Source organism: Alternaria viburni, assembly GCF_023758015.1.
Source record: "Alternaria viburni strain BMP 2772 chromosome Unknown scaffold_19, whole genome shotgun sequence".
NCBI classification, from domain to species: domain Eukaryota; kingdom Fungi; phylum Ascomycota; class Dothideomycetes; order Pleosporales; family Pleosporaceae; genus Alternaria; species Alternaria viburni.
Genome location: NW_026055788.1, coordinates 341,576 through 362,224, shown reverse-complemented (window position 1 = coordinate 362,224; position 20,649 = coordinate 341,576). Strand labels below are relative to the sequence as shown.

General features: G+C 52.1%; 12 protein-coding genes across 12 annotated transcripts; 10 read left to right on the top strand and 2 right to left on the bottom strand.

Moving 5' to 3' along the window:
• Nucleotides 1-1,544: 1,544 nt before the first annotated feature.
• On the top strand, nt 1,545-3,332 carry J4E79_008236 (uncharacterized protein; the record flags this gene model as incomplete). Its single annotated transcript, XM_049357095.1, has 3 exons — nt 1,545-1,713; nt 1,766-1,854; nt 1,905-3,332. 3 exons carry the CDS (start codon nt 1,545-1,547, stop codon nt 3,330-3,332), a joined length of 1,686 nt encoding a protein of 561 aa, XP_049208459.1.
• A 1,161-nt stretch (nt 3,333-4,493) lies between these two features.
• J4E79_008235 (uncharacterized protein) lies at nt 4,494-5,319 on the top strand (the record flags this gene model as incomplete). Its single annotated transcript, XM_049357094.1, has 3 exons — nt 4,494-4,597; nt 4,651-4,915; nt 4,972-5,319. The coding sequence occupies 3 exons, from the start codon at nt 4,494-4,496 to the stop codon at nt 5,317-5,319; spliced, it is 717 nt and encodes a 238-aa protein (XP_049208458.1).
• Nucleotides 5,320-5,475: 156 nt separating this feature from the next.
• Nucleotides 5,476-6,098, bottom strand: J4E79_008234 (uncharacterized protein; the record flags this gene model as incomplete). The annotated part of the gene is made up of 2 exons (XM_049357093.1): nt 5,476-5,738; nt 5,831-6,098. 2 exons carry the CDS (start codon nt 6,096-6,098, stop codon nt 5,476-5,478), a joined length of 531 nt encoding a protein of 176 aa, XP_049208457.1.
• Nucleotides 6,099-6,603: 505 nt separating this feature from the next.
• J4E79_008233 (uncharacterized protein) lies at nt 6,604-7,281 on the top strand (the record flags this gene model as incomplete). The annotated part of the gene is made up of 3 exons (XM_049357092.1): nt 6,604-6,754; nt 6,810-6,896; nt 7,001-7,281. The coding sequence occupies 3 exons, from the start codon at nt 6,604-6,606 to the stop codon at nt 7,279-7,281; spliced, it is 519 nt and encodes a 172-aa protein (XP_049208456.1).
• A 201-nt stretch (nt 7,282-7,482) lies between these two features.
• On the bottom strand, nt 7,483-8,135 carry J4E79_008232 (uncharacterized protein; the record flags this gene model as incomplete). Its single annotated transcript, XM_049357091.1, has 3 exons — nt 7,483-7,793; nt 7,874-7,936; nt 8,000-8,135. The coding sequence occupies 3 exons, from the start codon at nt 8,133-8,135 to the stop codon at nt 7,483-7,485; spliced, it is 510 nt and encodes a 169-aa protein (XP_049208455.1).
• Nucleotides 8,136-8,310: 175 nt separating this feature from the next.
• On the top strand, nt 8,311-8,750 carry J4E79_008231 (uncharacterized protein; the record flags this gene model as incomplete). The annotated part of the gene is made up of 3 exons (XM_049357090.1): nt 8,311-8,334; nt 8,384-8,415; nt 8,468-8,750. The coding sequence occupies 3 exons, from the start codon at nt 8,311-8,313 to the stop codon at nt 8,748-8,750; spliced, it is 339 nt and encodes a 112-aa protein (XP_049208454.1).
• A 1,071-nt stretch (nt 8,751-9,821) lies between these two features.
• On the top strand, nt 9,822-10,688 carry J4E79_008230 (uncharacterized protein; the record flags this gene model as incomplete). The annotated part of the gene is made up of 1 exon (XM_049357089.1): nt 9,822-10,688. One exon carries the CDS (start codon nt 9,822-9,824, stop codon nt 10,686-10,688), a length of 867 nt encoding a protein of 288 aa, XP_049208453.1.
• Nucleotides 10,689-11,082: 394 nt separating this feature from the next.
• J4E79_008229 (uncharacterized protein) lies at nt 11,083-12,529 on the top strand (the record flags this gene model as incomplete). The annotated part of the gene is made up of 2 exons (XM_049357088.1): nt 11,083-11,200; nt 11,241-12,529. The coding sequence occupies 2 exons, from the start codon at nt 11,083-11,085 to the stop codon at nt 12,527-12,529; spliced, it is 1,407 nt and encodes a 468-aa protein (XP_049208452.1).
• A 478-nt stretch (nt 12,530-13,007) lies between these two features.
• On the top strand, nt 13,008-14,363 carry J4E79_008228 (uncharacterized protein; the record flags this gene model as incomplete). The annotated part of the gene is made up of 1 exon (XM_049357087.1): nt 13,008-14,363. The coding sequence occupies one exon, from the start codon at nt 13,008-13,010 to the stop codon at nt 14,361-14,363; it is 1,356 nt and encodes a 451-aa protein (XP_049208451.1).
• Nucleotides 14,364-15,034: 671 nt separating this feature from the next.
• Nucleotides 15,035-16,348, top strand: J4E79_008227 (uncharacterized protein; the record flags this gene model as incomplete). The annotated part of the gene is made up of 1 exon (XM_049357086.1): nt 15,035-16,348. The coding sequence occupies one exon, from the start codon at nt 15,035-15,037 to the stop codon at nt 16,346-16,348; it is 1,314 nt and encodes a 437-aa protein (XP_049208450.1).
• Nucleotides 16,349-17,368: 1,020 nt separating this feature from the next.
• Nucleotides 17,369-18,352, top strand: J4E79_008226 (uncharacterized protein; the record flags this gene model as incomplete). Its single annotated transcript, XM_049357085.1, has 1 exon — nt 17,369-18,352. One exon carries the CDS (start codon nt 17,369-17,371, stop codon nt 18,350-18,352), a length of 984 nt encoding a protein of 327 aa, XP_049208449.1.
• A 495-nt stretch (nt 18,353-18,847) lies between these two features.
• J4E79_008225 (uncharacterized protein) lies at nt 18,848-20,491 on the top strand (the record flags this gene model as incomplete). The annotated part of the gene is made up of 1 exon (XM_049357084.1): nt 18,848-20,491. The coding sequence occupies one exon, from the start codon at nt 18,848-18,850 to the stop codon at nt 20,489-20,491; it is 1,644 nt and encodes a 547-aa protein (XP_049208448.1).
• Nucleotides 20,492-20,649: the final 158 nt, after the last annotated feature.

The following is a 20,649-nucleotide window of genomic DNA, read 5'->3' as shown; positions in this document are numbered from 1 at the left end:
ATTGGAAGAGACTGCCACTTGACCACGTGCCTTCCATTAACGATAGTCGGCTCCTTTGACGCATCGCTTCAGTGTGTGTCTCCGTTTTGTTGTAGACACCTGGGCAGTGTCGGTTAGTGCATCATACTCCCATTGCACGCTACTCCCAGTGCGCGCGATCAGCCTGTAGCTTGTACCATACGAAAGTCCTAAGCATGTAGAACGATTTCGGCGTGGGCAAAATGTACTACCATGCGACTCCCACACTCAGCACGGCGTCGCCGAAACCACCCAGGCTGATGCGAGCCATCGAAAAGCTCGAACAGGTATACGAGTCCGGGAAAAATCGAGGCTGGCGAAGTCGGCTGGCGCGATGCCTTCAGCGCGCAAGAGGCATGTACAAGCGCATGACCATGCAAGTCGTTGCCAACGGTAGTGGGATTGGCAAGCCAAAGCTCACAGCTGAGCCTTGAGGCAGGGAAGCTGGCGGTTGAGGTATGTTATAAGCAGCCCGACGGTTTACTCGATGACATCGAGTAAACTGGACATGGCGGCCGCTGAGTGGCTGGGGCGGCGCCCCGTTATACCCCACATTGGCTTTATCTCCCTGCCGCAGAACCGCTATCCCTTCCCTGCCATAGCACCCCAGCTAACCATCCCAAGCGAACGCAGAGACGCAACCTCGAACCATCATGGCGTCGGATGCTGCGAGATAGAGAGTTTCTCCGGGCCCAGGGACGTGGTGACATGTTTCTATCGAGTCAAAGAGTAGCGAAATTTCTGTCTGCAGGGCTCCTATCGCGGAGATAGCTGTGCAGATGTGCATGGTCCCCAAGACATCTGTACACACCCTGGATGGGCACGCGATACCGTTGTTACGATGGCGCTGCGTCATCCGCGGAAATCCACCCACTTGTCTTGCCATCCTTCACACGCCCAGAACCCAAATTCTGCAAAGTCTGCATCTTCATCCTCGGAGACTATGCAGGGTGCAGATGCGAATCACACGGGGCTGGTCGTCGGGACTTTTCGTGGCGCAATTGCAGCGAGCATCTTGGTGGAGCTCACCGCGTGGGCTATCGCAACTCGAAGATAAGGCTACCGGAACGGGCCTACCAGTCAACCACCACAACCATGAAGTTCCGATGCGGAGGCACTTTAGCACCTAGGCGTGGAGTGGACCCAGGGTAGATCTTGAGGTGCGCGAAGTCGTTCCTGATATTTAAGATGGGGCGTGCCCCAGATGGGAGCCTCAGCATCGTCGACATTCGCTCATGCAGTAGTGCGCCTATCTAATCACCTCTTTCTTAATTCACAACTACTCTCAGACGCCACCCATCGTGGATCCTGAACGTCAGCCACTCCTCCACCAACAACCCTCACCAAGACTAGGCGTACCAAGACCTTCACTCGCTTCTGACAGCACCCCACGTCATCCGAGCGGGGATCTTGAATCCTACCAAGCAGCGGCTTCGAGCAGCCGAAGCGAAAGCTTCATAAGGCCTGTTGCAACCTCGACTCTTCACCATTCCAGCGACGAAGGTCTCTTCTCCTATAGCCTGATCATGGAGAAAGTCAAGAACTCAAAGGTCGCATACTGGGCCGATAAGCTCGCCGTGGAGAGCGAACCCAACCTCACCACAGCGCAGCTTATGCTCTTCAACCACGATTTGAAGCCTGTCGAGCCGGAGCGTCGTCAATGGGGTGCTTGGAATTTCGTGGGCTTTTGGGTCGGTACGTCGAACATTTTCCCAAGCAACGACAGACTTAGGCTAATACTGTGCAGCCGACTCCTTCAACATCAACACCTGGATGATCTCGTCCGCGAACATTGTTGACGGTCTTTCATGGTGGCAATCTTGGATATGTGTCTGGGTATGGCAATCGATATTAATTAGACCGACACTCGCTGATTTGACTGATAGCTTGGCTACTCCATCGCTGCCTGCTTTGTCTGCATGACTGGCCGTATCGGCGCAACATACCACATCTCTTTCCCCGTTGTCAACCGTTCATCTTTCGGTATCTGGGGAGCATTATGGCCTGTTTTCAACCGTGCAGCCATGGCCAGTATCTGGTACGGCGTACAAGCATGGATTGGCGGTACTTGTGTTCGCCTCATGATTCGCGCCATCTGGAACAACTGGCGAGACTCTGAGGGCCCCGGTACTGGTGGCATCACCAATGGCATCCCCAGCTCCGGCACGACCACCGTCGCCTTTGTGTCCTTCTTCCTGTTTTGGGCTGGATCGCTACCCTTCATCTACCCACCAGTACACAAGATTCGCCACCTGTTTACCGTAAAGGCCTATGTTGTTCCGACTGCTGGCGTCGCCTTCTTCATCTGGGCCGTCGTTCGTGCGAAGGGATTGGGCCCGATTGTTCACCAACAAGGTACACTCAGCGGATCTGCGCTTGGCTGGATGATGGTCCGCGGAATCATGAGTGCCATTGCGAACTTCGCCACCTTGATCGTCAACGACCCTGATTTCGCCCGTTTTGCGAAGAAGCCATCGAACGCCTTCCTTCCGCAACTGCTTACTATCCCCATTGGATTTGCCATCACCTCGTTCATCGGTATCATCGTCTCATCGTCATCCACTGTGATCTTCGGCGAGGCTATCTGGGATCCTCTGAAGTTGCTCGAGTCTTTCCTGGATGAGGGTGGCTCAGCGCAACGTTTCGGTGTCTTCTGCATTGCCGCAGCCTTCGCGCTCGCCCAACTCGGAACCAACATCGCAGCGAACTCCATCAGTGCCGGAACTGATATGACGGCACTTGCACCCCGATGGATCAGTATCAGACGTGGTGGATACATCTGTGCGCTCGTCGGCCTCGTCATGTGCCCATGGAATCTCCTCTCCGACACCAACAATTTTACGACTTACCTCTCCGCATACTCTGTCTTCCTCTCCTCTATTGCAGGTGTCATGATCTGCGACTACTACATCGTCCGAAAAGGATACCTCCAGATCAAGGATCTATACTCCGGAAAGAAGACTGGTCCTTACTACTACACCCTTGGATTCCACTGGCGCGGCTACGCAGCCTACATTGCGGGTATCCTCATCAACGTCGTCGGGTTCGCAGGAGCCATCGGTCGCGACGTACCCATTGGTGCGAAGCGCATCTATGACCTCAACTTCTTTGCTGGCTTCCTGGTCGCAAGCATTACATATTGGGCGCTGTGCAAGATCAGCCCTATTCCGGCGACCAGTGACGTCTGGATGGAAGTCGGCGACGAGATCACGGACATCAGTGTCGCCTACACCGATAGCGATGCTGATCGCTACGATGAAGAAATCATGCACGGGGGAGATGGAAAGGGGGTTGAAGCGTCGAAGAACTTTTAGATCATCTGTTAGTACGGTGAGGGCGCTTATGTTTTTTCCTTGCAAAATTTGGACAGGGTGAGAGATACCAGACCACGCCTTGGGTCACAGTCGTTTTCGCAATGAATTCCCACTTTATGATCTTGCTCTTTGCACTCTCTGTGTCATGTGTAGTTGATGAAACTCACGGAGTGCTAAGAAAGGCCCGTGGCAGGTGCGCCTAGCTAGCGTGAGGGCTAGCGCCTCCGCCTGGTGCTTGTGCTGACACCTCCAGTGCTCTTTCATGACTTCCATCACTTTTAACATCGCTTTCATGATGTCATCGGGGGTCCTTGCTTCTTACCCCACAGATGGCAGGTCGCATTCAAGCCATGAGTCGCTGTCACCAAGTGCGCCCAAGCGCATCCTGCACGTGGCTTTCACACCTCAGACAGGTGCCGGTCGTTAGCACGATTGCGCAGCCAACATGAACCTCGCCTTCTAAGGTGACTAGGAAGATGATCTTCATCTTAAAGTGTGAGGTTCATCCGTCCAAAACAACTTCCAATCCAAGCCAATACTCCATTGTACGACTACCGGTTGGGTGTTGAGATCATTCGTCGCTGCCCAGGTGCACTCATTCTCAACGAGCACCTGAAGCGACACCTCCATTAAAACTACTTCCCACTGCTACCGAAGCCTCTTCCGCTTCACATGTGGCTTCCATCTGCATATTCCAGAATATTGTCGCTTACAAGACAACACATGCGCCATTCACCTTGTGCCTCGTCACGCCGCACATCCCCACCTTCGCGTGCAGATTAAACATCCGGGGTACCGCTCGCGGCCCCATCATCCTCCCGATCTGGCTCGGGACCCAAGAGCCGACATGGAGGCTCGCTCGCTAGCGAAGCACGTATAGTGTTGTGCAGCCAATGGTGTTTAACCGGTCCGGGCACAGCATCTTTGTATATTACGTGGATATTGAGGTAGTACTATCGCGTTTATGTGAAGTGGGCGCGACAAGGCTTGTCAGAAAGAGGTGAGTGGTGGGCTGTGGTAATGTGATCATGAGGGATATTGGAGAGTAGTGGTGGGCGTTGAGGCAGGGCAATGCTGCAACGATGCGAGTATATAAGGCTGGGGTGCAGACGGGATGGAGATCATATCACACCTCAAAGCATACATTTATTCGCCTTCAATATGCTGTTCTCAAACGTCTTCTTACCCACAGCGCTCCTCGCAGCCCAAGCCGCAGCCCACGGCGCTGTCACCAGCTATGTCATCGACGGAGTGACCTACCCTGGGTAAGCCCACCCCCAATAAGACCATCAAGACAAGTACCTAACCTCCACCTCAGATACGAAGGCTTCTCGCCCTCCTCTTCACCTAAGACCATCCAACGCCAATGGCCTGACTACAACCCCACCATGAGCGTCAACGACAAGAAGGTCATGTGCAACGGCGGCACCTCAGCCGACCTCTCCGCCAAGGTAGCAGCCGGCGGGAAGATACGCGCAAACTGGAAGCAATGGACACACGAGCAAGGGCCTGTTATGGTCTGGATGTACAAGTGCTCTGGCGACTTCAAGAGCTGCGACGGTTCTGGAAAGAAGTGGTTCAAGGTACACACATCATCAAGTCTGACACATTCAAATCTCCTACTAACGACGCTGGCTAGATAGACCAAGAAGGCATGACCGCACCTCCCCTCTCGGGCCGCAGCTGGGGCACCGCCAAGGTCCTCAAGAACTTGTACTGGGAGTCAAAGGTCCCCGCGTCCCTCGCACCGGGCAACTATCTCGTTCGTCACGAGCTTCTTGCTCTTCATCAGGCCAACTCACCTCAGTTCTATGCTGAATGCGCACAAATTGAAGTCACGGGTTCTGGCAGTGCTTCCCCGAGTGGTGACTACTTGGCAAACATTCCCGGATACGCGGCGCAGAGTGACCCAGGAATCATGGTTGATACGTATGGTAGCAAGGCTACTACGTATACTTGCCCTGGACCCAATGTGTGGACTGGATAGATTTTTGGTAGAACGTGTGAGGTGTAAGGAAGGGAAATGTGGACGGCGGAGGATGAAATCCAACTGGTGGTTTGGTATGTATATAGCTATAAGTCTTCAATGCACACTATATCCAACACCAACATCTCAGTCCTCTCTACAAACCCCCTTGTTCTCTCACGGGCCGACCCATCTCTCGCCCATCTCTTTCCTCTCCTTAATAACCCTCCCAACTTCCATCGCAATGGACTTGAACAAGCCCTTGGCCATTTTCCCATGTTCGCCAGCTTGTCCTTCGACCAACACCTTATTCTCGTGCACTAGGAGCATGGCATACTGATCATGACCCCGCAGAGAGGTCAACACGTCGATCTTTGCATAGTCCTTCAGCGAAAGGCTGGGAGGGAAGCGATTGTTTACGGCGAGAAAAGATAGGTTCTCTGGCTTTCGTGTTAGCTGGTCGTGTTGAGGGAAGTACACAGTGCCACGGCATAGCGGGATGTGAGTCGGAATGGGGCGGGAGTTTGCGCACCTATGCTCTTTTCCAGCCACACATCACCATCATCTTCGTCATCATCATCGTCGTCGTCGTAGATGATAAAATAACGTGAGAATGCCGATTTGAGTTCGACTGCGACTTGCGATTGTGCGAAAGTGGGCTTCGGGCGGGAATCTATCACTCCCAGCAGCACTCTCAATTCTGATACCAAGGACCTTGGAGATGATGGTCGATTGGGATCTGCAGTTGGGCCTGTAGTGAGGGCGCTTTCGCCGGGTGTTATGGCTTTGCCGTTCGTCATGTTGGAGTTTTGATGAGATTTCGGGATCAGCTTTGAGCCTCAGGAACGTGTGCGGCGGTGCGACTTGCAGATTTTTAGCTGGATTATCGAGGTGTTGGTGCGGGCGGGTGTTTTTAGATGCTTTTTTCGAAGGGTTAGAAGCGTAATGTGACTGAGATACGTGAACCTTGGGACACTGGGAAGAAGTTTGTAGAGTTCCCATACTTATCATTCGAGACCATATAATTGTTCATGGGTCGTATGAATTGCGGAAGGTGTGGTTGGCCCGTCGTCTCTGGGGCGTGGAAGACATAACCTGGCTACTCTCGCTTCCTGAACATCTCTCCCAAGGTTCGCATAGCGACAGCCAGACATCAAGCGCTGGATGTTATATATAAGCGAAGTGTGCACTCACCATCAGCCCTCGCTTTTTCGAAACCAACAAGCCTTCTGGTGCATCAATCTACAACACCAAGCTATGATTTTAACTACGATATGCGTCTTGTGTATGCTCCCTCCCACGACCATGCTGGGATACGTCGCCCTCTCCATGGGTATTGGAAAAGAAGAGAAACCCTCGGAATCCATGAAAAGCCCACTGAAGTCGCCATCTGCTTCAACCGAGTCAGCGGAGGAAGTCGCAGAGCGCGAAGATACTAGGCTATGGCATGCCAACGGTACGTTGGTTCCAACTCCACTTTAATGAGAGCGAAATCAACTAACAAGATACAGATCGCAAATATCTGTCGCTACAAGACATCTCCATTGGATTCAACGAGCTCTTGCTTCGGGTCTCCAAGTCCGATGTTAGCTTGACCAGTGAGTATTTCCCTCCTTACCATGACCCGCGCATTCAATTCCCTCGCTTTTCGCTTGATCGGCCGTATTCAAATATTGTGTATGTTTACTGACCTCTTGAGTAGCGAATATGGCCTGGCTATATAAGCAAGGCTACTTCCCTCAGCTGGATATCAGATCGGACGTGTATTTTCGTGTGCGGAAGATGGGTAGTCGCCCTGCGCGCGACAGCACATACGTCATGTATCTTGTCGTTGATGATAAGATCATACTTGAGGGCAGGGGTAGAGGGAAGGAGGAAGCTTTTCGTGATCTGTATTTGGAGGTTTCGGAGATGGTGACTGAAGCTGTGGACAGGATTGGGGAGTCGGAAACAGCATGGGAAGAGGAGGATCGTTTGGAGTAGAAATATACGAAATTCCTGGGATGTTAATGCATTCCTATTTGCTGTCAATTCTCTGCAGTCATCATCGCAAGTACGACGATCTCGATGGCCGGTACGCGCAGAGTGAAGTTCTGACTGAAGTTTCGCATTTCATGTTGAAGTATGCGCCTAGGTGCCTGTATCCCATGCATCCTTCCTTCCCTCAAACTCCTTCCCGCACGTTTACTCTTCAGTAAACTCGGCGTACTCCTCCTTGGTCATGGTCTTGCCGCTTGGCTCTCCAGACACGGTGATCTTGGCGATCCACGCCTCGCCCTCGGGGTCCTTGTTGACATTGCCTGGAGTCTGCTCCAGCGCTGAGTTGACTTCCGCGACGGTACCAGAGATAGGTGTGAGGATGTCTGAGGCAGACTTGACGGACTCGACAGCACCGATGGCGTCGCCTTCGCTAACGTCCATTTCGATCTGGGGTAGCTCGATGTAGACGACGTCGCCGAGGGCCTTAGCCGCGTATTCGGAGATACCTAGGGTGCCTGCGCGATGTGTCAGTCACAGAGCGCTTGGACAGTAAGGGCGTATGGGGATGTGGGGATGTGGGGGAGGGTGCGCATACATGTCTTGCCGTCTGCAGACATCTCAATCCACTCATGGTCCTCGGTGTACTTCTTCTCCTTCACTGCGCTCAGTCAGGACTCATGCTCGCTTCTCAATTGCTTCTCAGAGCTTCAGATGTGCGTACGTGCGGCAGATACCGAGAATAACCGTGGCTTCTGAGTCGCCTGCTGCCACCTCTGGCAGACGAATGGTGATGGCCTCTTCGCGGCGGCGGAGGTGAATTGGCGCACAGCGCGTGCGATTGAAGTCCGGGCAGCCATTGTAGCGAATTGTGTGTGGGTTGTGAAGCTTCAAGTTGCGGGCGCTGGAGAGGTGATAACACGCGCCAAGACTTTGGTGGAGCTCCTCCGCGATTACGGAAAGGTTGGCCGCATTCGAACACTTTTCGCGACGGAAGGCACGACGGCAGCAACACCACGGCGCAAACGAGGCAAGATGCTGTACGAGATGATCGGAGTGGTAGGAGGAGCGTCGCATTGATCACAAGAGTACATGCTAACAGGTGCAGGTACGGCCCGGCCGCCTCTCTGAAGTTAAAGAGTAAATTCGCCCTCCAACACCCCCAGCCAAACGCTGACCCGATATGCTCCAGAATCGCCAAAACCGCCGGAAAGATTGTCCTCGACCAACAAGGCGTAGTCCGCGGCGTCTCCAACTGGGGCACCTTCCTCCTCCCCAAGCCAGCGAAGAAGCTGCAAACCACACACCACTACGGCCACCACTTCATTATGCGCTTCGATGCGAGCGCCCGCGCACAGCACGCTTTACGGCGAACCATGAGCTTGGACCCTCGGTTGATAAGATACAGCGTCGTGAAGATGGGCACCAAGTTTGAGGAGATCAAGGACGTGCCAGGAACAGCCAACTTCAGGTGATGGCATCATGAGCGGGTTAACAGAAGAGACGGATGGGTTACAATGACGGAATGTATCATATGGTGTACATGGATCTCTATCCTTATACAGGCTGCATTGTTACGGCGTTTGGGTTATCTACGATACACTAGAGACGTCATGCCGGTTGAGGTGTGTTGGCACGCGAATCAATTCTTCAACCGACACTGTCTCGGTCAATCTTCGTGCTTTTTGCACTTGCACGCATTGCCACAGAGACAACGCAGTGCTCTAGGCATCGGTGTTGTTTGGCACAGCGATGTCGCTAGTCTCACTTCGTTCAGCGCAGCTCATGGTTGAGCGCTCTCGCTACCGCTTCCTCTTGGCGACATGTGTGGGGTCCATGGCTCGCTCCTTCGTTAGTTGTCCATCATCACTCACCCATTTCATCAGAACACTCAACCTATCCCGCAACCCGTCACCACTTACAACATTGCCATGCTGGGGTTTTTCGATCTGCCTCGAGAGTTACGGGATGAGATTTATACCTACTATGCCGCCCAGGATGGCGGCTATCTCTATAATCAGCGCACGCGCAGGCTACGCACAGCCAACGGCGACCCGATCAATCTCGCATTCATGCAAACCTGCAGTCAAGTAGCCCACGAGTTAAGACCCGTCATCTTTGAAAAAAATACCGTCACTTTTCGGACGGGCTGGGTCGACCGTGAGACGAGCGATAGAGCCGCGTCCTTTGCAATCGCTCTCAAATGGATTCATATAAAGACCGCCTACCAACTCTACAAGGTTCGTAAAGCCATCACCGAAGATATGATTGAGCATGCCGGAGTCGACTTTCCCCAATGTCTCTCGCTGCTTCACCGCCTTCGCGGAGGTCATGAAACGATTGCACCGACCCCCCTGCAAATGGTGGTTGACTGGAGACTTTGGCGTCATCCACCTTCCACTCATCGTGGATTCGTCAAGTTCATGCTGTCCCGGGGAAAGGGGACAAGAAGGTGGTGGGAGTTTTGGAAAGATGATCAAGTCCTTGGGCAGCGGCCTGAACAGCCAAATGTAGCATCACTGCTCGCTGGGACCCCTGACCCTTGGATGATACCCAACCCAGCAGAAATCGCCTCGCTGAAAGAACAATGCATCTCCTCGAGTTCATCAAAGAGTGATAGCCCCATATATGAGGACGGTCCCATTAAGCGCTACTTCTCCGCAGCTGCGCTTGCCATACAATTTCTCAACGGTCTAGACCCGAGCGTTCTATCCGCTGTTCGCAAGATTGTACTCGATGAAGCCCACGCCAGCATAGCATATTCGGAGTGCCATGGCCTGGGTCTGGTCAGCATTTTGCAACAGTATCCCCGCATCAGTATTCGTCGCCAAGTGGATACAAAGACTATGGCCATCACGAGTAAGATCGGTCAGCCCTATTTCGAGCAACTCGTAGATCAATACCACGATGGTCAAGTCTGGGACATCGACGGAGAGATAGAACGAGTGCGCGTATCTCAGGCCTTCATGCGGTGGTTTGAGGAAGCCGTGGCTCTTTCATCGAGATTGTCTCCCGATCGCTTGTCTTTGATCTTCCACTCCAGAAACACTGCAAGCACGCTCGCTCTCCTTGAGCAAATGCTCGAAGATGCCAGGTGGCAAAGAACACTCGAATCGCTCGCTCCACGTCCCATAAGCCCGCTTAGCCTCCTGGACAGTTGCTGTTTCTTTTCTGAATCGTTCACACGCGTTATGCGAGGGATACAACAAGGCGAGGGAAATGTTCGTTTCGACATAGGCGACTTGAGCGTCTGTGATAGCAACACGGCAATCCCAGTCGACCGGGAAAGCACGCCGGCGCGAGTAGGAGAGAATTGGATGGCACATTTCCAGGGCACGTATGTCGAGCCGTCGCCGTACGCCGGCCGCAAGGACCTGCTGCAGGAGTACATGGAGGACGAGGTGCAGGACTGACCATTGCACATCACCTGCCAGTTCACTGGCTACTTGGGCTTACCCGGACAGCTGTACGGGACGTGTATATATCACTGCTACCTTTACCTGGGTACCTTGCTACCCACCGAGACGACTCTCTTACCAAGAGTACAACCACTACGCTAGCGCCAGACTAGAGCAGTATATCTAGCACGGCAACTACTGTACTCCTCTTCCAACTTTCTCTTCATCCTCATTTCCCCGACTTGTTCACTGAGGCGATCTTAACGCGGGGATATCACCATGAAGCGCGCAAAAGCAAGTATACAGACTACAAAGGTACCACAGTGGCCTTAATCTCTTATAAGAAGCTAACGTCAGCACCTCGCAGGCTAGAAGCACCAAAGATTTATCGTCGATACCGTCTGCTACAATGCCGCTCTTAGATTTCCCACCGGAAGTGTTTGAGAATGTCGCCCACGAGCTGGTTTCTATCGCTGGTATCGGCAAAGCCTGGAAGCTCCGTGGGGTCTGTCGTGAGTACAACGGTGGTGAGGTCTCATATTCCGAGCGCAAGCTGACCGAGTAAAGGCACATTCAAGGCAGCTATAACGTTCGACATCTTCGCAAAACAGTCCATCGAAGCCTTCCGTCCTTGGCGTTCACTACACACGATCTTTTCTCGGAATCTTGGTCTCTATCTCTACTACCGCAGCAAGGATCCTCTGGAGGCCCAGCCTTATCTACCCGACAGAATCAATGACATGGTCGATTACCTTGCAGAAGAGCTAGAAATCACCAAGAATAGTGAGAAAGAAGTATTAAGGCGGGATCTCTGCGATAAACTAGGTCACCCCACCTCGGCTAGCACGGTCTTTTGTGCTCTGATTGATGAACATGCATACTACGGGGATTTCCTCTCTCACATACCATTTGGAGAAATGGACAAGCTTATAGCTGCGTCAAGCCTTGGACATCATGATCTTGTTGGAACTGTGATGAAATCACTCAGCAACTACGACCCTCATCCTGTTTTCGGAAGTCCACTTGAGCGAGCGAGCACAGATCGACAGATTCCCGTTCTCAAAGCTATGCTACATCATCTTGGCACTGCTCTGAAGGACCCAAAACAAACGGAAGAAGTGCAAGAGCTTCTGAAGGCACATCCGTTTCGTTGGCGGTATAAGAAGAAGAACGGATTTCGTCTCATGGAGGTGATATTTCGTGTTCTCGAACGTTCCGACTTGGAGATACTTACCATTCTTGTTACCTGGTATAAAGAAGAAGGGCTCACTTTCTCAAAGGCTATGTACAACCTTTTGCTCGAGCAAGCCATCCGCGAGTCGACTCTGATCGTCTTTCAGTACGTGTTGGACACAGCATACACATCATGCGATAGGAACCGGTCCGCAGCCCGCATCACCTTCGCTCAGTACTCTATCGCATGTACGCATGGACGTGAGGACATCGTCGAGTTGTTCTTCGATAGAGGCTACATCGATCCCTTGCAGACGAAAACAACAGCTTCTGCTATGATTGAGGGCGTTCGCTCGGACTGTATCGAGATCGTCGAGTTACTTTTGAAAGCTGGAGCCAGCGTGAACACTAAGTCGAAGTTCAACCGTCAAGACATGCTTCCGATTGAACTCGCGATATTCAAGAAGAATCCGATCATAACTCAGCGTCTGATCGATGCAGGCGCACGTCTGCCCAACATGAAGGGCTGGCCAATGCATGAGGCTACGTACGAGGTGCTGCGACAAGCAAAGATCAGCCAAGATGGAGGCAAACATGTCCTAAAGTATAAGCGCTTCAAGAGAATGAGCGAGGAAGATATCGAGAAATATCAGGCGCAGCACAAGGTTGGAGCCATCATCTAGCCCATACGATTGGACGACCATACTAGATCATTTGCGATGACGGCGGGCAGCTCCCTTTGGACACGTTCTTTTACTATTTTACTTATGGGATCTGCGGGCGCTGGGGTTCGTACTGTACCTATCTTAGAAGTCATTATTTTCTGCTCAAAATCATGGCTGCCTGGTACCTATGACGGCCTATTTCGTCATCAAAGTCGCGCTCGCCTCGAATTGCAGTTGCCAGGGCTATACATAAGTCGAGGTGATCGACGGTTGCGACTACCTTTACCTCTGCCTGGACCAGGAAAGCTTGGCACACAGGCCCTTTCCCTGTTGAGGCAGCCCACTCTGCTTCCTTCCTTCCTCCACCACACTGTGTCGCGATTGCAAGGACTGAAAGCCCTACGTAAATAATCCCCGTCGGCTTGATTGCAATATGTACTAACATAAGACAGATTCGAGAAGTGACGAGCTTGGAGTTACGACTTCAGTCACAGCGATGGACTTGCTCGACTTCCCGCCTGAGATCTTCAGGCACGTCATCAACTGCCTGGTCAGTGATTTTGGTATCCTATGTGCTTGGAAACTGCGAAGCGTATGCCGTAAGACTCTCATTCCCGTGGTCGCGCAAATGCTCAGGGCTGATAATTTCATAGGAACCTTTGATCAGGAGATCAGCGCAAACATTCTAGCCGTACAACCTAGACAGGCGTTTCGCGGCTACTATGCCTTGTCCCTACTCACCCGCAAAGACAACATGAAGCACTACCTCGCATATCACGTCAAGAGTCCACGCGATGTCTTACCGGAGCTTCCCGCCAAGATACAGAAAATGGTGGAGTATGTCACCAAGGAGCTCACCGCAACAGACAATCTCGACGGCCGTAACATTCTCCTGGAGGTTTGTGCAGGCGTTGCGCAGACATGTCCGTTTCTTACTACCTTTCTCTGGCTGAATGACTCAACCTCGCTCGTGAGCGAGAAAAGATACAAGAAACTGCGCCAACCGCTGAGCAAGGATATCACCTATCATGACCAGCTCATCGCGGCGATAAGTGTAGGTGCTTACGACGTAGTCGCAAGACTACTACGCCAAGCTCCTACCTCACTCTCGCGGGATGTGTTTGAAGAGCCAATGCTAGCTGCTGTTCTACAAGATGATCACAAGATGATCACTCTAATGATGACAGTCCTGGACGAACAAAAGTCCAAGAGGTTCAAAAGGAGTCAGGTAATGAATGTCGGTTCTCCATACAGTATGCTTGGCTCCATGCAACCAGCTATCGTAGATGACAACGTCGACATGGTAAAGCTACTGCTTGGCTACCTTCGTCGCTACCTGAATCTTCCCGACAAAACCTATTATCGTCAGTGGATTGATCGTGCTATTCTCTCACGAAGCAACAACGTCCTCAGAACTCTTCTCCAAGCCGCACCCGACACCAAGCCCTTCCATATCAACACTACTATCTTCGAACGGGGCGTTAAGACCGGAGACTCAGCTATCGTTACCACTCTCATCAACTACGGAAGCATTCAGCTAGACTCTAGTAGCGCCCAGATGTCAGCCCTGGCGGCTTCCATAAGAGCTGGTGTTGTTGCGGTAATTCGCGCAGTCGTCGAAGCTGGTGCAGACATTAATTTGGTTATAACAACCCATCGTCTGAAGCATTGCGATGCCATTACACCACTGGAGTATGCTATTTATCTGAACCACTTCGACGCGGTGTACTACTTGATCAAATGCGGAGCCAGCGTTCCTGCTACCTATACTTGGCACCTCTCAAAGAAGATGCAAGCCGTCCTTCAGAATGCGGCAGTCTCCCAGAAGCAATCGACGAAGCAAAAGCATTAAAGAGACCTTGCTGCCTTCAAATCTCTGTTGCATCTGTGGGGAAATACACGGCTACTGATAACTGCAGCATGGAAAGCAGGAAATCTTGTTACTGGTGGACGGCAAGTATGGTGATGGTATGCGTTGGGCCAAGGTGCTAGGAGTATACTTTGGTCCTTTAAGTTGCAGATGGGCAGGCTATGCGAGTACATATGGTGCAAGCGTATCTAGTTGGTAAGGCTTGATGTAACGAGAGCTATACACCTACCATCATCGCTGAAGGCCTAGCACAGAATTACCCCAAGAGCTATTTCGTTTCATTTCCACCACGGTACAGACCATCGTTCCCATATCCTGACACCTGGCATGCCTAGTAGAAGGATACGCTTTCTTGGAAGCTGTTTAATTGTTAAGATCTGATATCATGTATGCAGCAAACCCTACCTATGGGGCACGAATTCGAGCCACTTCTCGTGATGGTGGCAGTGAATGTGACCAAACTCTTCAGCGCTTGGGCCTACCCTAGGCGGGGCGAAGGCCTTTCACACGAACACCTTAATATGGCACTAGCGCGCTGTTTAGCGTATTTGACAAAGCACCCCCCAGCCACTAGCTCCTCCACATATAACTCTCCATCTTCCAACGACCCAGTCGCCGTATACGACATCAACCGAGCGCAAGAACAACTCAACATGGCGCAACTTCTGGATCTACCCACGGAGATATTCCAAAACATTATCCACTCGCTCAACTCTGATAGCCCCAGGGCCACTTGGAAACTTCGAAGCGTTTGTCACACTTTCGCTGGCGAAATCAAGCATGACCTGCTCAGCAATCAGCCCAAGCATATCGTTGGATTGATCCCGGGAGTCATCACTGCCAACATCACAACGTATATACTTGCCCATCTGAACAAGCCCGCCGATGTCGACAACCGGCTACTCAATACGATCCACCGAATGATTGGCTATTTGGTTTCGGAACTCTCAGTCCCGAAAGGACAGCGGAAGGAGACTGAGACCCGCATGGTTGAAGGTCTTGTCCGAGTCACTGGTCCTGACGAAGTAATGTATATGATGATGAATTGGAGGCGTTCCTACCGCCACCCAGCCATTCAGTTGAGGAACAATCCAGAAAACGGCGCCGACATTCACCACTGGGAGAAGATCGTAGCGGCTATGTCGACTCAGGCGATTGACTTGATTCGCCCTCTGCTAGCGCAAATGCCTCCCGCGATTTGGTCTCCTTACACGACCTTCGGCGAAGGCCCTCTGGTGATGGCTGTGACTTCGAAACACGACGAGCTTTTCGATGCAGTCTTACACCACCTGAATAACCTCAAGAAGTCGGTCAAACGTGATACTCTAGGTTCTTACGACTACAACTTTGGAGAAGCAATTTGCTCCGCTATCCGGGCTGGCAATACACGCTTCGTGGATGAGCTTGTCAAGTTCCGCCAGACAATCTTTCGCAGGGTTGAGAAGCGCACGTACAACGGGTGGCTCGAGATGGGCATCGAGCACGGAAACACAGACGTAGTAGAGTCTATCCTGCGCCTGAATCCATCAGGCAGCCTGGTCAATAATCGCCTCTTCACAATTGCATGTCGTACCGGTAATGTTGACATGGTCAACTTGCTTCTGGACGACGAAGAGTTGGAAATCAACGACGGAACCCTTTTCACCAACTTCCTCTGCTGCGCCATCAAGGTCAGCGACATCCCGATCGTCGCCGCGGTTCTGGATGCAGGTGCAGATGTTAATGGCGCCTTTCCTAGATATCAGAGGTCCACAAAGACGGTTTCGCCGATGGAAGTTGCTCTCAACCGAAACAGCAAGGAGTTACTGGAATTGCTCATGAGCAGGGGAGCCACAATGCCGCCTCGGGCGCGCTGGCCCAAGACCAAGATGCTATACACCATGATCCGCGAGGTCGCGATCGCGAACGGGGCAACAGACATTCCCGCATACAGTATTTCACTGAGGCGAGGTCTCGATGAGATTTGATGGAGCTGTTCATGAGATGCTAGCGGTAGATCTGTTGTGAGGTGGGTGGTATGGGACGCAGCTCAGAGACGATCGAATGGGAGGCTTGCTGGTCTCGTAATGTTATCGTGCGATGGATGGCGTGTAACAAGATGAAATTGATGCGAAAATTATCCACAATATTGACGAAGCTAATGCCGCTGTGTCCTAAACGCCTGTACCAAAGGGTTTGTCGCATACGTCGCGTGTAAAATTCAGTGGATGCGCATCTCATACAGGCAGAGATGTGAAGGATGAGTACCGCATGGCGTCGTTGCTGCTTGTGGTGTGCGCGTGGCGGAGCCGCGAAATGGAGGAGGTGCGATGCGTCGAGAAGGCCCGGGGCGATGTGCCTCGGTAGTTCATCGAATCATACGATACATTGACCCCTGCAGTAGCGAGCGGCAGGAAGCTGCCGGTTGTAACCTCAGTTCCTCTGTTGCAGCTCTGTAGTTGAATATTCGTGACTGCAATGCTGCGACAGCTGGGCTCACTCACCGCGCGATGGATCGAGCCGGGCCTAGTGGTACCCGTCGATGCAAGGCACGAAACGTGCGTGGTTGGAACGGCGCCGGCGCGGACGGGTCTGACGTCACAAGGGGACGAAACGCCGGCAAGACGGCAGCGATCATCGCAGACCCTCTGACGCCGCAGAAGGAACGTTAAGGATGCGGAGCAGCACGTCCGTGATAGGCTGAAGATAAAGCGATGGAACATGCTGGACAATGCCCAGCGATGAAGGCTGTTGGCAGGGATAGCTTCGACGGTCTGCGCGCACCCCGCTTCTGTCCATCTCGTCTACTGTGACCCGTAACCTCTTTATCCACTTCATCCAACGTTCCACTCATTGCTCTATTGAGCTACCATATCTTAAAACTCTCTTCTTCATACTACATGTGCTGGAAGGGTTGCAACACATAGTATCTCCTACTGACGTACTGCAATTGGCAACGTGGAACGCTCGATTCTCGTCAAGAAGCGACTGCAGTCCAGCCATCCACCATGTCGTTCAAGAGGGAGCGCGAGGAGACTCCGGACCTCCTTTCAAGACAAGATTCCCTGTCGCCGGATAACAAGCGCGTGAAAGTTGAGGTCTATCAGCTCGATTTCGGAGAACACAAAGGCCGCACCCTTGAGGACCTCTCCGACGAAGAGTTAGCAAGAATAGCAGACGACGATGCCGTGGTGAACTCAAAACCTGGTCTACGTGAGGCTCTCATTCATTGGGCGAATAACATCTACAAAATCGATAGTGAATTTGGCGGCTATTACAACGGTTGCAAACTTGGTGAAGCACCAATTTCATGGATCAATTCCTGGATCTACGCCACCGGTGGGCACAAACACACTTACACCCGGATAGCCCTAAAATATCACTTCCTCGATAGAGAGCCAGAAATGCCGGGCTCAAAGTGGGTCTTCACCTATGGAAAGCACGTTGGAAAAAGCTTCGACGAGATCGACGACGACTACCTACCTGTACCATACGACCAATGGACCAAGGACCAAGGGATAGGGACCAAGCAAAATCCCAAAGACTTCGACCCCAGAAATCCCTACAGGGAAGACGGCACAAGGATCTTTGACAACCGCGGCAAAGACGATGTAGCCGACGCGCTGGTGTATAATGAGCGTATGAAGCTGAGAAAGCTTCTTCGAGATCATCCCAATGCTCCTAACTATCGCATGCCATGGTATCAGAACTACTGCAGAGGCCAACACATCAGAGATGTTGATCTCGACGAGGTTCTGCGCATCCATAACAAGCTCGACAACAAGCGAGTCTGGGGTGATGAGTACGACAAAGATCTCTGGGCTGCAGTGAAGTGGCGCGTCATTAAGCACCACCTCGTTAGATGGAACTGGAGAGGACATTGCGAGAGGGTAAACGGGAGATGCGTCTGGATTCCAGAAGATCTAGGTCCATACTTGTACCCGTCTACTGAGATTGAAGTCTCAGACGAGCCCTATATACCCCGGTTCTAGGTACGTAGTCACAATGGGAACAAAACGGCCAAGTCATTTCAGATTGGACGCGACATCAAAAGATGAGCATGGAATACGTTGCGCTACCACCTCATACGAGGGAAAAGCTGAACAGGTCTGCAGACTACACTAACATGTGTACATGCAAAGTGGGTGTGTTAACATCGATGTAGACCCCAGGGTGTTCACTTTTCCCTAGGTTGACGTGCTACAAGCGGACGCGGGCGGTGTGTCGCCGCCGTATCACGTGCCTGACACCGGCGTTTGCAGCACGCTCATTGGTTGCCTAGGTGGTCAATGAATACACAGCTTGGTAAAGCTGAAAAGTTTATCGCGAACCTTCTAACTGTCGTCACAAGCCTTTGTTACCCGCGATCCTGGCGTAACTTCGAAGAGAAGTAAGTCACCCCATGCACGTCAGTTCATCGTACGCCTTGGCTAACTGCTTTAGCAATTTGACATCGCCAACGGAACCCGCCCGGGACTTTTGTTGCGATGGATCTTCCGCCGACAGTGATCGAAGAGAAGCGGAGAAACGCGGTCACCGAGCTGTCCTTGGATATTCTTCGACCCGACCTCCGCTCGATCAACGACCTACCCGACGAGCTGCTGCTTGAGATAGCCAAACACCTTGAGGGCGACAACCCGACGCTTGGCAATCTGATTCGGACATCGCGTCGCTTCAAAGCCATCGGTGATGAGCTCCTATATCGGACGATCAGCTTGCCTCGTAACCGAGGTGACAGCGTCATCTACCTCGTGCGCACCATCGTTGAAAGACCGGAACTGAGAAGCAAGATCCGCCAACTAACGTTTTCCACGACCAGCTGGCGTATCGACAGCAATGGTGACACTGTGGTAGTCGGAAGCATATTCACCAGAACACGTCCAACGACATCTCGCGACGAGCTTGGAGCTTTGGTGCTACAAATATCTAAAAGTCTCGATAGTCTGAGCATTCTCGGAGCCGGGAACCCATTTCAGAGCATGGAAGAGATTGATTGGCGGTGCACTCTGTTACTCGGTCGGCTGAGTTCGCTAGCTGGACTGCTTCTTGCTCTTTGCGACAATCTTGACATGCTTTGTATGGGCAATTATCACAGGGACGACATAGATATACCCGCTTTCGACGTCGTTCGCTCGCTTTATGGCATCTACAGCGACTTGATGCAGCTACCACCAAGCCGCTGGTCGGACTTCAAGCAATTCCACAACGTTAAGCGCCTGAGAGTCTCCGGTTTGAGCATCGACATACTGAGATTCCCATTCATCTCCCTCCAAGTCCTCGAGATCGACTTCTCGTGGGAGTACTTTAGTGAGGATCTGCCCACTCCGGAGCATGTCTTCTTCGGCAACAAATCAACTCGGTGCTTTTTACCCCGCTGTGCCAGCCTCCATTCACTCATCATACGAAGCGACTGGAATGAGCTAAACGATAACGCCCATATGAGTCATGGCTACCAGCTTCCTATCCTGCTACAAGACTTCGCTGGATCTACCATCACCCGTCTGGAGATACTGTTTGTGAGGAGCCCGACTGTTGTCAAGCAGTGGCTGGGTACTTTCGAGCATATCGCGCGTGCTCTGAGTGAGGACACAAACGTATCTGCAAGCTTACAATTCATCAAAATCGACTACGAGGAGTCTGATCACTTCGATCCCAGGCGTTGTTTCGGTGGTTGTACGAACCTGCACAGCTTCAGCTCATTCCGCAAGTTGACGAAGATGGAGGTTCTGCAAGGTGTACTTGTATTCGAGGCCCGCAATACGTTCGGTGAGTTGCACTACTTTAGCAGTGTTATACCTCCTCCAAGCCTCGAGTCACTCACCGTAATATGTCCTACCAAGGCTATTCTTACATGGCTCAACATGATAGTCGAGCGCAAGACGGAGGTGCCAGCCCTGAATAAGATCGTGCTTTTGTGCAGATGTGGCTACGGTGCTGGACTTAAGGAGTTCGAAGGCGACGTCTCGACATACGTTTTCGCGCAGCTAAACGACCTTGGTATCGATGTGCGTGTGGTTGAAGAGACACCAGGAGCATTCGCGGCTCTAGCTCGGAAGGAAGGCTCAGTGTGGGAGGCGGACTGGGCCGAAGATGGATGGGTGGATGGGTTGTTCGGTCAGGATCAGGGTTGAAGAACTAGCCTTCGACACTCTGGTTTGTGATATTGGTGTCGCATCGCGCACACTTGTTTCTTATCCGGGTAAACACGGAGCAGACCTGAATTCTCTTTTTAAAATGTCTGAAATCTCACGATACCTTTACGAGCTCGATCGTCGCTCCCGCGCTCCGC